Source organism: Metopolophium dirhodum, chromosome 4 (assembly GCF_019925205.1).
Source record: "Metopolophium dirhodum isolate CAU chromosome 4, ASM1992520v1, whole genome shotgun sequence".
Lineage (NCBI taxonomy): Eukaryota > Metazoa > Arthropoda > Insecta > Hemiptera > Aphididae > Metopolophium > Metopolophium dirhodum.
In genome coordinates this window covers 21,722,846-21,738,751 of record NC_083563.1, presented here as the reverse complement: position 1 = coordinate 21,738,751, position 15,906 = coordinate 21,722,846, and the positions used below count along the sequence as shown (strand labels likewise).

General features: G+C 26.9%; 1 protein-coding gene across 1 annotated transcript; it reads right to left on the bottom strand.

Moving 5' to 3' along the window:
- Positions 1 to 4,124: 4,124 nt before the first annotated feature.
- Positions 4,125 to 14,451, bottom strand: LOC132943149 (dynein axonemal intermediate chain 1-like). Its single transcript, XM_061011993.1, has 11 exons — positions 14,320 to 14,451; positions 14,111 to 14,254; positions 11,937 to 12,093; positions 11,328 to 11,722; positions 10,991 to 11,270; positions 9,277 to 9,438; positions 8,468 to 8,730; positions 6,747 to 6,924; positions 6,434 to 6,662; positions 4,545 to 4,778; positions 4,125 to 4,468 (listed from the first exon to the last, which is right to left on the bottom strand). Exons 1-11 carry the CDS (start codon positions 14,368 to 14,370, stop codon positions 4,288 to 4,290), a joined length of 2,274 nt encoding a protein of 757 aa, XP_060867976.1. The 5' UTR covers positions 14,371 to 14,451; the 3' UTR covers positions 4,125 to 4,287.
- Positions 14,452 to 15,906: the final 1,455 nt, after the last annotated feature.

The window sequence follows — 15,906 nt, the reverse complement described above, 5'->3', positions numbered from 1 at the left end:
GACTTAAACGACAATGCCAACTGTCAGGAACAATCCAAATGGTTGTTGGTGGTAATATACTTTTTGTCGGCAATTGGTAAAATTGTTGGACATTTCAAAATCTATTCAGTCATTTTAAAAACTCCACCCCCCTCCCACACCCACCAAAATGTTTTTCTTAAATCGTCCCTGCTAACAGCCTATTTATATTTTAAACTATACTGCAGTGTATAGCGTTTTTTTAGCACATATATAGTCATATAGGAGGTAGTACGTACCAGTGGCGTATATAAGGGGTGGGCCTAGTGGGCTGCAGCCCCCCCCCCGAAATTACAGTCTTTTTAAATAGATCAACAATATATTTTATTTGGTACTAATATAAATTATAAATTATAATTTATAATATTTCATAACCTGTTGAAAAATAATAAATACGAATATATTTATAGAAACTGTTAAATATATAGTAGTAAATAACCTCTAAGTAATGGATCACTTGCTAGTTTCTATCTACTATAGCCCATCCCAAAAATTATTTCTATACACGCTATACTGGTACGTACATACAATTATTCTTAAATATTTAAGTTTTGGTGATAAACTTACTGCACAGTGTACCTAGTTTATGATGAATTATATAGTTGGATAAAATCAGTAGCATGTTGATACAATTTAATAGTTTGGAGTCGTTTTACTTATACCTATATTATAAAATATAAGCTGTAGCCTGTAAATCATGAATATTACACTTAATATGATGATCCAAGGAGATAGAATGGTAAAATAACGTAAAAAACTCAAAGTTGTAAAATTGTCATAAAAGTATTTGGTAATTACTTAAAACATGAAATGCTTTATTTCATATAACTGAGATTTTGAATCTATGGTAAATAGTCAATAGTACCTATTATGCTATGATATAACATTAAATTATTTTTTCATATTATATACCGTATTGCTGTATAGATTACCTATATTATACATACAACGAATCTAATACATCTATTTGATTTTGATCATAAGTATTTTAATAATTTTTAATTCACTGATGATATGAAATCTTAAATTTAAAGTAGGCACTTTCATTTAAGTATAATTTTATAATTAAACAAATATAATACTAACAATTATATATAGTTATTTAAATTTAATTAAAAACAGAATTCATGATTTAGGCAGTTTTACGACTGAGACATAATGTATCAAACATACAAACTATTATATAATATACTCTGTCTCTTCATAACTAACTTATTTATCTAACGCATCCAAATTATCAAGGCAATTAAAAATGTTTAAATTAAATATTTAAATTACTACAAATAAACTATAACAGATATGATATAAACTATAGATTATGCCTTATAGGTACAGATATATTGTCAGTAAAATATTTTTATAAGTCTTCTTACTTGTCTATTTTTGAACTAAACAAATATATTTACTTTGAATATTTATCTTCCCAGTTATTTTATTTGTATTGTATGTATGTATTGAATTTATTGTGATCTTATACGATACCTATTTTACGTCTATACAAAGGTATTTTGTATATCTATATTTATAAAAGTCAAATAGGTACCACACTCTCACTCACTCATCGCTACATCTCAAAAACTACAGAACTTTTGAACTTGAAATTTGGAATAGTGGTTTCTCTAATGATATAGATGTGTAATAACTAATAAAATAAGATTTTCCAATATTTGTATTTTAAAAAGGTTATTAGACAGTGATATTCAGATTCACGGTGGAAATTGAAGCTTTTTCTTTATTTATAAATGGTTGCCATTGGTTTCAGATAATAATAGTAATAGTAGAAATTAGTTTTATTTGTTGTAAATATGATATGAATAATGGCCATTGGTTACTCAGATAGATCAGGTACAAGCATGCATCAAATCATCGCGTTTATACATGGCCTCGATTAAAGAAACCATATCTTAAAACCAAATGTATGTGCGTGTATAGGTATTATATACTCAAAAAAACTCGATTGGATTTGACAAAAATCTCAGGGATTATTTTTAGAGATATCAGAAAAGTTTAGTGAGTAAGTAGTTTGAACTTAAAAAATACACGAAGTGCTAAATACAATCCGCGAAAGTCGGTTGTCGGTTGCCCATCTTGGTCGAATTATTTCACATAGCTACGTACGTACACTGACGCTAATTTATCCGTGGACTGACGTACACTAAAACTGAGATACACTCAAAACGAGATACACCAGTGTATATACTATATTACACTATAATACACTATATGATTTGTCACAAAAACAAACTGAACACGGGCGAAGCTTGGATATTCAGTTAGTTATATATCTATATATTTGAAGTGATTACATATTGAGCACGTGGCGTAACGATAGCAACAGGCTTTTATTTGTAGTCCGTATAAAACGTCAGTTGAACAGTCCTCAAACCCAAAATGTTAAAGAAAATCAATATGAATGAAATAAATTATACTTATACAGACAGAACTACAGAAGAATATCGCTGTGGCCTGTTTGTGGTACTAACATCTCAGTCGAATTCCTGTATAAATAAACAACTATTGTATTTCTGATGGCATTGAATATTCTTATATACATGTAGCCACATAATTGGATAGTGCAACCAACTACCAAAAAATAAAATGCATAATATAATATTATACTAATACTTTATTATACTATCTGTCTATGTACCTACCTTATTATAACGGTTATATGAATTACATTTTAGATTATTTCAGCGATTCATAATATATTTCATGTATTATATTTATTATATAATTACGAATGTTAAGAAAAAAAAAATTTAAAAATCTTTAGTTACGTTGTATTACAATAATATAGCTAGTAAGGACGTAAGGTGTAGCTATAGGTTATAACTCATAAGTACCGTCTGTATAATGTACGGAGATGGTATTATTGTTTCAGATGTTTATTGTTGGCTATAAAACTTGAAAAATATATAAATTATTAATTAATAATCTATAAAACACGAAACTTATAAAAAGTTTTTGAAATAATGAACATCTTATGTTAAATGGATCACCCGGTATACCGTATCTAAACAGTATACACTGATGAGTCATTAGTATACCGTGATGACTGATGACCGATTAATATAATATTAATTAGTAAAATTGTAGAAAATGTTAAATGATCGTACTATATATGGTTATTAGATAGGTAATATTAAATAAATATTTAATACAAATAAATATCAAAAAATTAAAGTACCTACCATTACTTTTAATTTAGACCTATCGTCGATGTTACTCTTAATTATAATTCCAATTAAAAGCTATATTAAACCGAAATCTAAATATTGAACACCAGGTCAATGTCAATACTCTGTAATGATCGCTGTGCAGGAAATTCCGTTCGTTCTTATATATAATTCAATAATTGTTTAAACGACATATCACGTATGTAACGACCTTTAGACGTTTGTGAGAAAGATAGATAATTTTTAAGTAAACACATCATTTGTTATACTTTAATATGATAAAATATAATAAAATAACTTGACTAAACACATAATAGCTATATATATTATTCAATATCTATATCCTACATTCCTGTATAATGCATTGGTAATATTTGAGCTCTACAAATGAATGGAAATGACTAAGCAGGTACTCGTTGCGATGTGCCTGTGACAAAGTCTTAAATCGGGTGAATAGACAGTCTGTAACTGTAACTGTTTTCTTTAACTTTTGAAATATTTATACGAGTTCTATCGGTGACGAGTATCATGAATCACGATGTTATTAGTACCTAAATAATATTTCAATATTGCTTATTATTCTAATAGCATGTAAAGTTCTGCTGATTATTAATATTAGGTATATACACTATGTACCCATGTACCATGGGCGGAAACAATATATGTTTAATCTTTGGTGCTGGAATTAAGTATCTAGTTCGCACGTATACCATAATATTTCATAACATCATATATACTATAAATACTACAGAACTATTTTAGTAAAAGACGTATACTACTAATAATAATTGTAATATTAATATTATAATAATATAGTAATATATTGAAAAAAAAGTTCAAAAAACCGTCGACTCAAGTTTGATATTTAGACATTACAATCTACACAATGAATTAACTTCATATATTTATTCGTATAGGTAGGTTTTTTCATATATTTTCATATGGTAATACGTTGCATAGCATTTTGAAAACTAAAGACCGAAATTGTATATCAATCATATTTCTTAGAATGAACAAGATAGGAGATACGATTCAGTTTTTTTATAAAGGTACCTAGGTATTATACATTATGTGCGTACAGTGCGTAAATTTATGAATCTGTAGTGTCGTCATCAGCCGGTACAACCAAAGTATCTGGTTCTCGAGTTGAGTCCAAAGCTTTGTGTAATTTTTCTAACTCCAACATTTGCGTAGTGTAGTGTTTACCTTTTTTTGGTGGTTTCATTATCAATCGAAGGTTAGGTGACATTTTTAATGCAACGATTGTACTTCTAAAATGCAAATACAATTTGACTATTATATTAAATAGATACTATTTACCAATAATATAGTTTAATGAGTGATTACTTTGAACTACCAACGACTATTACAGGCATCCGCCAATTAAACGCTAACTTAGTAAGCTGGTATTGACTTTCAGGTTGTATAGGTTGACAGCAAATATTTTTATACTTATCTGCGTCCAAGTCATAAAATACTACATCACAATCTTCGGTGATTACTCCAAAAACTGTACTCGAAAACGGTGACCAAAGAACATCAGACACACTCCACAAGAGATCAAATATCAAAAGTGGTATACTTTTATGGAACAAAAAACAAACGGTTAGATTATAAATATAAAATTGGTAATTATATAAAATATTAAAATGTATGCTTTTAATTCATAAATCATAATGAATCTTGAAGATCACACAGCAACTTTTATATTTTGTGGCTACCACTCATTTACGCACATTTTCCTTTTTTACAACCCATTTACGCACAAAAACCAACTCATTTTCTCACAATTTACGAACAATAGAAATCTTTTTATTTGAAACTGAAAATGATTTTGTTAAAAACCGATTTTGCTTAAAAATTTCCGTTTTTCTATGGTTATTTTTTTTGGTTTTTTCCCTTGTTTTAAAACTACTAGTAATTTTAAATTTTGACCATCTTAATTCACCTTCTAAATTCACTTTCCCATCGAACAAGAAACTGAAGTTGAAAATCGAACCATTTTTCTGCCCCAAAAGGCGATAACAGACACACAAAAAAAATAAAAAAACATATCATTACTATGGAATACTATTGCTATTATTATAAAATTAATAATATAAAATTGACAAAAACAACAACTGGCATTTTTAAATAAATAAATTGGATATTGTTTTCCTAAACTTAAATTTATTAATTAACTATGTTCAAAATTAAAAATAATTATTTAATACTTTAATTATATTTTTTTTTATATATTTATTAATTTTTATTTGACTTTTTCGTAGCTCATTTTTCTTGTGGCTTTTTTTTCCTGTGGCTTTTTTCTTGGTTTTTTTTTTGGTGGCTTTTTTTCCCTACATTCATAACCTGCATACCACTAAATTTTCGAAAAGTTCATTACTAATGGTGGAAAATTATTATACTCACACAACATTTTTCTTTGCCTTTTGTAAGGCTTAGGACTTTCTGTTATGTAAATTATGTGCTGATGATAATAACTGGCGAGTGGCGGGCTTAAACATTTTATCTGATCTAGGTATTTAATGTAGCTATTAGTTTCTTTAGCAAGTCATCATGCATATTATTGTCAATAAAAAAAAAAATAATTTTTATTACAATTTCAATCACTTTTAGATTGAAATTAAAGCTTGTACAACACGACTCAGATACTTGTAAGTTATAAGTATGGCGAGCGCAGAGCACAGTAAACGTGAGTATACCTATAACGTTACTGATATATGACAAATGAAGGGAAACCACGATTGAAAATAACTGTTATGCTTTAAAGTTTAAGAGTATACGGTCCTGTCTCGTGCAGTGGAACCCGCCTAAAATACCCTGTACACCCAAAACTGTACCTACAAGCTGGTTTTCATTGTTCACATTTTTGTGAGCAAACGAGTTGTCGTAAATCTTAAAAATATATTAATATGTGCGAAAACGAGTCTCCAACTATTTTGTATATAAAAATATACAATTAACAGCATAATACCTATATAATATTGATATTTGATAAGTAAAGTAAGCTACATATTATATTAATATTATTCACTGAAAAATGTAGGTCTGGTATTTAAAACTTTAAAGTTTATCTAAAATTAGTAGGTTTACACATTTTGGTTGCAGTTAATACAGTATACTAACGTTAGGGTTTAGTGTTTACGGTAAATATTTTTGTTGTAACATTATTTTATGGTAATTTTTCTATATTGTTCTATGGTTTTAACTTTTAATCAAACAATAACCACACTTACTCAGATTTATCTTCCCACACTTTAACCGTACAATCACCGCTACATGATAAATAAATGTTTGGATCATATTTGTTATAATCAATTCTATAAATTGACATTTCATGGGCTTTAAATTTTTGCATAAAAAAAGAGCTCCATTCTGTGTTACATTTAAATATATAGCCTTCATTGGTTCCAACCAGGTATATTCCACTATTTTCGGGATGGAATGCAATCGTTGTGCCTCTACCTAAAAAAAATGTTTGTAGGTATATGTCTTTAGGATATGAAATAAAAAAATAAAATATTTTAATATGTATAATTAATAGCTTACCAATTAATGTTTCACTAATTCCACCGAGTGTTATTTGAGGTTCAATGTCTAAAACTAATGTAACTATAATGGTTTTTGACATTTCACTTTGCATTAATAACCAATTACAAACTGTTCCATCTTCAGATATAGAATAAAAATTTAACTCACCATCGGGCAAATCTTTCACCCAAACTACCTAAATAACATTCCGAAATATAGGTAGGTGTACAATAATGTGTTTTATATTTTTTAATATGTAAAAATCACTCGTTATTATCAAGTAGGTATACTATAATATTATATTTTATAATTACTGTATATACAATGTAGTTAATAGTTATGTATAGACAATATAGGCTTAAAATTAAACACACATAATAAATTATAATACGTAGATAGTTATTTTAATTTATTTTTAAGCTATAATAGTCAATACCAATGGCGATGTACTGTTGAAAGACGAGAATAGATCCTTGGTACAACGTAAATAGCTTAAAATGAATTTAAATATTTCGAAAACTTTATTTAATTTGCATACATATAGTAAATAATAATATATATTGGAAAAAAGTTTCAATTCTCTATGAATAATCCTTTTTGAGTCCACAACTATATAAAACTAAAATAGTTATTTTTTGTTTAAATATTACATTTTGTAAAACTTTGAATTCTAAATTATGTCTAAAAAAACAAATTTGAAATTGAGCATTCGTATTTTTGAATTTTTTTGGTTTCTACAAGTATAACTTATGAGGAACCTTATATTACATTTTCAAGAATCAGCTAGTTTTATTTAGGTCAAAAATTATATAAGCACATTTTTAACTTCAAAATATTTTTTCATATTTTAGTGATTTTGACAAATCTAAATGCTAAACGCTAAACCTTAACGCTTTTATCAAAAACTGTGTTAGTGCGTTTTTGATGTTTTTAAATTGCTATAATTTATGAGAAATCTTGTTTATTTTTCAAACTTTTTGGCCGAGCATAATAATTTTTTTCAACATTTATAAAAAAAACTATAATAATAATTCAAAAACTTCAAATGCAAAATCAGCCCAAATATTTTTAAAATTATCTTGTGTGTAGAAAATGATAATTTAAGTGATAGTTGAATGTTTCAAGTTTTTACAACTCATTTTTTTAAAATTATATAATTAATTAGGTAATTAAAATTGTTATTGGAAGACAAATCATTATAACAAGTGTGATTATGCGTGAAGTGAATAGCAACGATATCAAAATTTGAACTTCAATCACTTGTAAATAATCTTTTTTTAATTTACCGTGAACAAAAATGATGAGGAATCTTATGTTAGAAACATATTCAAACATTTGGTATTAAAATCAATTAAAATGTTTTTGCTATTTTATATTTTTTTCAACCACTTGTTGTAAGATCAAGTAATGAAAAACCTTGTATTGAATTTTCATGCTTTGTTACTCACAAATAAGTATTTTTTCAAACTTAAATTGAAAAATCAAAAAGTGAAAGTTTTAACAGTAATTCATTTTTGTATTAAATAAAAAACAAAATTGATTTTGCGTTAAAATTACTGTTATCATAATTTTTTATTCTCCGATTATTTTGATTAGGTATCTAATAATTTTTACTTTTGATCCCCCAAAATACCAACATTCTAAAACTAATACATTTATCGCTCCGTTCAAATCCTAAAATATAATTAGATGTACCATAATTAAGAATAAACCAGGATTAAAAAACATAAAAAATTCACCTGTCTCACACAAGCCATATGTTTAGTATTTACTGCGTCTGTCATATATTGAGCTTCTTTTGTTGGCAAGCTAACGTTATATACTGCCAAATGACCATCATGGAATCCAACAGCCAGGAGAAACCCGTGGTTTCGATGGAAATCTAAACACATCGCTCCACAATGCGTCTGGTTTATGTATTCGGGGTATGATGGATTTTTCAAAGACCATAAGCACACATAACCCACATCTGGACTATCAGTTAATGGTAAATGCCCTTCAGCTATTATAAAATAGATATTATTCAGAAATAGGTAGTTAAGGGTACAGTTATGTATTGGCCCTAAGAGTGAGTGGGCTGTTATCGCATATAATTATCAATTAATCAATTATGTATGAAACTTTTGGAGCAAAAATGAAGTAGTACTAAATAAAATAAAACCAAAATTTCTCACTCAAGCTCAAAATCTTATTTAAAATTGAATATGTTTATTAAAACAAAGATATATATATTACAAATGTATAATAGTAAATTGTAATAATTAGTATTTTATTAAAGAGGTAATTTAGTATACCTATATAATATGACAGCGTTATAATGTATTAATGTGTATGAAAATGTTAGACGTCGTCTTATTTTAATTTAGATATTTTTTTACATTCGTAGATAATTTAACTAAAAGCTGAAATATGTTAATTTAAGTGATTACAATATTTATCTAGAAGTAATAAATGTATACCTATTTGAGTTAAAAAAAAACTTTTTTACTTAATTAAATATTTTTTTCAATGTATTTTAGCAATAGTTTGTAATTTGTATAGAACTCACGAGTTCCTAATGTAACAGCAAACATGTCGAAATAATCTGGGCTCCAACTTATATCAGTCACGTACAAATTATCAGCTTTATCATATGTCATTGTCCACAATGGAAGTATTGTTCCATCTCTACCTCTAAATTGATCAGATGGATCCTCATAGTATCGGAAATCTAAAAGTAATATGTGGTTATAGAGTAACTAGTATAAGAATTATATTTCTGTATAAGTTTTAGTTAATCTTATTGTTACTATTAAGTAGTGCAATTAATAACAAAAAAATCATACAATTGTTTGAAAAAAGAAAAAAAGCAACAAAAAAAGTATAGCCAAAAATTAAGTTAAGAGTACGCCACACCCGTGTTGTCTCCGTCTTACACACGTATGACATAGACAAAACGCGTTTACGTAGTCTGAGTACAACTCGCCCAATGTTGGTTTTAGAATAAAAATACCTTTTATAAAATTGAAATATTAGAATATATTGGTGTACAAGATGGTAAGTTCTTAAAAATAAAACATTTTTTTTAAAAAGTTACAGGTTGTTTAAAAATGTTTAAATGGTCGTAATTTCCGAACAATATATTGAGTGTTATACTCGGAATAGTGAAAAAACGCACCCTATTTTTGAAATATATTTATTTATAAGACAATTAATATGATAGGTACAATAAGTTTTCTGAAAATATACAATGTTTGTGATATATTTAGTGGTAGTGTTATAGTTTTTTCAGCAGGTTAGTTTTATTTTACTTGTATTTGTATTTGATGAATCAATTTACCAGCATAATTAACTTTGTAAGTTCCTATTACATGTATAATAAATATCAATCGGTTATTACTAATAACTAATTATCGACCAATATAATATTTATAAAAATTAAATTGTTGGTTTTTTTAATGTTCACTTTAACAAATAATAAAAGTATATGGTTTGTTTCAAATATTAAATTGTTTAATAATTATATTTGTTTAGGTAATGATAATATTTATTATTTATAATTAAACTTTTATTGACCGGTGTCCAGTACAGTAGTACTAAATGTTTAGGTTTCTTTTAATATAATATATTCGCAATAAACCATCATATCGATTTTGGGAAAATAAAATCATTTTTCAGTAATTGCTAATTAGTATAAAACAACTATGTTATTTTGTAATATTAATTCCAATTATTTCTAATATTTTTTCAATAATTCCGAATTTTCCATTTCCTCAATACTGATTAAATTTAATAACAATAGATACAAACAATTTCATATTATTTTCGTTATAAATTATTAGTTAATGAAATCTAGATACATTAATGTGTTTTCGGGGAAAAAAATTTTGCAAGACTACTAGAGTCTTGCAGTGATGGTCTTGTTTTGGTCCTGGTCTTGTAGCTTCGGTATTGGTTTGGTCTTGTTCTTGCAAGCCTAATCTTGGTCTTGGTCTTGCTAGACCAGTACCGTCTTGGTCTTGGTCTTGGTCTTGCAGCAAGAGTCTTGCGAGACCGCAAGACCAAGACTAATTTTGATCATCACTAATAGAAATTAAATTTTTATCTCATATATAAAAAAAGAAGCATATGCTTGAAAATCCGAGACCTACGTTTAAGTAGTAACTTATAACTTGACAGTATTTAGTACAAATTTAAAAATTACGACGTTTATGTTAGAAATACATTAATTATGGATTACCTATATTTTTATGTTTTATAATTTTCTATTTTACAATAAATACCTTGTGCAATGGCATCCATTGTATTTAGGTTGATAATTCTTTCCAAAAATTTAGCAGTGATTAACATATTTTTTTCAGTTTGATCTTCAGTAATATCATTTTTTTTCTTTTTACTAGCACTTTTCTTACTTGCGTGAACAGCTATTTTATCTCTTTTTTCTTTTTCTTTTTCTTCTTGCTGCTTCAAGAAATCTTCATTATAGGCGTCATAAATAATCCACTGTGTTGCATATGTACAAAAATCATTTTTTGTTGGAGGTGTAGTTTGAACTTCTTTATCCTAAAATATACCACTATTATAATTTAATATATTAAAAGTATAATAACTATATATTACTCTTAAAATTATTTCTTCTGTGAGTGCACATCTTTCGAAGAAATTAAATTGATTCATAAGTTTTTTTGGTACATTTCTTTTATTTGCTGATGAATTTATATTGGTAGTAGATTCTTCTTGTACAATTACTGGCGCTTCTTCGTCCGAGTCCGATGTCGTTTTAGGTTTTGAAGTTTTTTCCTCGTCAATTTCTTCACCCCCTTCTCCTTGGTCACCTTCTTCATTAGGAAAATCCCCCTCGCCTTCACTTTCTCCTTCTTCTACATCTTCTTGTGTTCGCCCATCAACATTTTCATCCGAGTCTATCACGAGATCTTCTTTATTGTGGTCACTTTCTTCTTTTATTTCATCGAGTGCAGTTTCATTTTCGTTTTCTGCAAAGTGTTCTGTTGTTTCTACAATAAATAAATAATATTAATTATTGTATATTTAGAATTTATACGTAACAACTATAGGTACAACTTTACGAGTATTATTGTTTATCGAAGTAGGTATATAGACAAAAGACATATTATAGTACCTACACAGCTGTAGTTAGTGAATGTTATACTCGTATACTATACCTAATGTAAAGTAGTAGTAGTACTATATTAGTATTTTTTAATTTACTATGAATTAACGTAGACTTCAAATCAATCAATGTGATAAATGGAAGGATATTTTTATATGGTACAAATGTTCCATCTCTATAACTATAGGATACTCGAGCAGTTAATTCCGGTGGTTCTATAACTTGTAAAACGTTGCTTATTGCTTCATCCAATTCCTAAAATATAACAGAAATATGTTTTAAATTCAAATATAAAATAGTATTATCTCTAATATAGTTTTAAGTGTTTGCAGTATACATATATTGAGTTCGTACCCTCCCCCTCCAACTAGATATTGGTCCAGCAACGTCACTGAATATGGCCTATGGCGAACGGTCCAACGGAAATAGAATGATATTTAACATAATAAACCACTTACTTATTTTATGTTATATTATGTACCTATAATATGTAAACTATCTTATGCCCACAGAATATGTCAAATTACAATATGTATATTATATTATATTATATATTTATATAGAAACAATATAATAAACGTTTATTATATTTTATTTTAGCATATTGCCATTAAATAAAGTATCTTTTTATAAATGAATAAGTTTATGTTTATGGATTTTTATTTATTAATACATGGCATGTGTCATTTAACCATAGACCTATAAACTAATGGACAACGCATAGTAAGAGAAATTACCAGAATGGATTGTTGAGAGAGAAAAGAAAGGTTTTGGGCCGTTACAGTGTGCCAAAATATGTTTTTTATCTCTCTCATATGCAGGCTTATATGTTATGTTTTCTCTCTCAGTTGTATCGTCTGGATTAACCTGCAATAGCAGGGCGGTGTGGGAAGCGAAGTCCATTAGTTTATACAGGTCTAATGTCTATGAATTTAACAAATAATATTGTTAGTTAACAATAATATTAAAATTATAATTATTTGCTTAATTTTTAATATAATAATTCTAAATGGTGCATCCTTGTAAATTTTTGGTAGTTACTAAATGGTAGATATGTATATTGATAAAATTATAAAAATATATTTAATTTTTCTTAAAATCAAATATTATATATCAGTTACATAGCCCATAGGTGCCTATATTTTGATTTAAAAAACAAATATTTTCTTAATTTAATATTTTATTATATTTGACATTCATCAGATAATAATTAATACTAAATACTTATACAAATTTACGAGGAATTTTATTTCTAAGGAATAAATTATTATTATTATTAATTTGTGTATGTTGTTTTAAGTATAAATTATAAACTAATTGCCGTTTAACAATACGAGTTTTAAAATGGTAAAATATGTTTAGTACATAATTATTATACCTACCTACTATTTAAGTCAAATGAATTATAACTTATATCCTAATAAATATTTTACTATTAAGGTAAATGTATATTCGATATAGAATACATGCAATTAACACAAACCTAGTAAGAACATAGGTAATGCATTATATTGTTAGTTGTATTCACGGCTGTTTACAGTCGTGGTAGTATTGATGTAAATATTTTTATATAATCAGATATACCTAAATATTAAAGAGTAATATAGATAATTAAGATGAATAATAATAATTTTATATTTATATTTTATATTCATTATCAGCCATTATAGATATAACATTTTTAACGAAATCTCCCAATTGATGCTACTGTATAATATAGTACTATACTTACTACCTACATTAAACTTTTATAAGGTATATAGTATATATATAGGTATAGTATATACCTACCTATATATAAATATACTACCATTCCATTTGAAGTTTTGCTTAATTTAATATGATTTAAGTTTATTCAATTCTAGACTCTAGTTAACTAGATTATAAATACTTATTATATGTTTAAGGTAAGAGTTAAAGAGTGTGTACAAATGCATTCATATAGATTATAATTTTTTTTTTAATAATGTCACACTATTCAAGAAACTAATTATTTTTTGACGAGTTACACTTTACAGTGTGATGCGAGCAATACTTTTTTAATTTTATAAAATTGTGGAGGTAATATACCTATATACCTATTGACTTGATAGAAATAACTTTTCATGTTTCACATATATTTGTTTCAAGAATCTGATAGGTATCTTCATTTTCTTGCAATAATGTTTAAAAATTGTTAGGTGATATAGACATATAGTGATATTGTGATTTAGGTAATATAAAAATATTTATAAAATACAACTAAATAATTGAACTGTGAATAGTTTGGTACTTCTTCAGTTAATTTTAATTGATCATCCGGTCTAATAGATTCATTGAATTGAACTCCGTTAATATCTTCCACTGCAGGTTTAGCTATCTTTACTTGACGTCTGGAAGGTTCTTTGTTGAATGGTTTTTTCTGACCTGATTGAGACTATTTCACACAAATAATAGTAATTTAGAAACAAAATATAAATTAAAAGTCCAAGTTTACATTACTAATGATAGTCTTGTAGCTTTTTTAGATGTTTGATCTAATTTCGGAGGCATTATTTTTATTAAAATAAAATTATACCTAGTTATAATTATAATTATAAAACAGAAACACTATACTTTCATTATACATTATATTTCTCTATTAATCAAAATTATGAAAACACTGACTTGTAAGAAAAATACAATATACATTTTGTATAACCATAGAAACTATATTTATTGATTTAATGTAGGTATAGGTATAGTATGATAGTATTAGTTTAGTTTTACAAGAATATATAGGGGGACGGAGTGGCCGATCAGACTAAAGCGTCGGTTGCGACGCGCACCGTCGCCGGTTCGAACTCGGCCACGGATGGACTTTTTCTTCGGGCAGTCACGGTGTCCAGAGAAAGAGAGAGGCGGCCATTCCCCACCCAGGCATGGCAGATACCTACAAGTGCCCATTTAAAAATTTTACCAAAACAAACACACACGTCACACATGTTCAAAACCTACAGTACCCTCCCTCACAGTTCCACAAGCTAATAACCTCAGTTGTCAACGCCTTAGCCCAAAAAAAAAAAAAAAGAATATATACTTAATTATATAGTTCTATACTTGTAAATTATGTCATTATATAAAATATAACAAATTGGTACTTAATATTTATTAAGGAGATACATTTTATACCTTAATTAATGTAGGTAATGATAAAATTAGCTTGATTTTTGTCTAAGAAGTTTTTTCGCCTTACGTGAAATCATCGCTGCATTTCTGTCTCGTGAAAATTAAAATAAGTTTACCATTAAATACAAAAACACAAATAAATATACTGATTAGTGATTAATGATTATACTCAAAAACCAACTTACAATTTTAATTCTTAGTTTTCTTTATAGTCAATTTAAAGATATTATTTTTCAAAAATATATTTCGTTATTTGTAAGTAACATCATCACATTATACAACTGTAATAAGTACCAGTGCCTAATAAATCTAGAGTTATACGCTTATATCTTAAGTAAATTATGTAACTATTATTCAACGGATTAAATGGCTTTAATATAATATCCCTATTTTTAAATTAATAAATAATATTTTAATAAAAAAAAAATCGAAAATTGCTCATACTCATGCTAATAGCTCAAAAAGAGTCAGAATATTTTGAATATTTTATCATGTGTGGAAAATGATTATATAAACATTTGTTGAAAAGTGTGAGTACCTTATACCTATCTATAGTTAATGGTTTTTGAGTTTTGTACACTAAAAAAAACAAACTAGATTTTGTCAAAATCTGGTTTTTTAAAAAAATTCCCATTTTTCCTTATATTTTATTTTTATTTTTCCCGACAATTTTAAAACTACTGGGAATTTCTTACTTTTGATTCTCTAAGTACGAACTAGATTTACTTTCCTATCAGAAAATGTGCTGAAATAGAAAATCGAATCATTTTTTCAAGCCCTAAAAGACGATGACAGACAAAAAAAAACACAATCGTTAAATCAATACATATTCACTGCTTCGCTCAGAATCTAATATTACAAAAAAAGCTATAATTTTTATTGAAAACCAGATTTAAGAAAATTAATTTGTTTTTTTGTTGT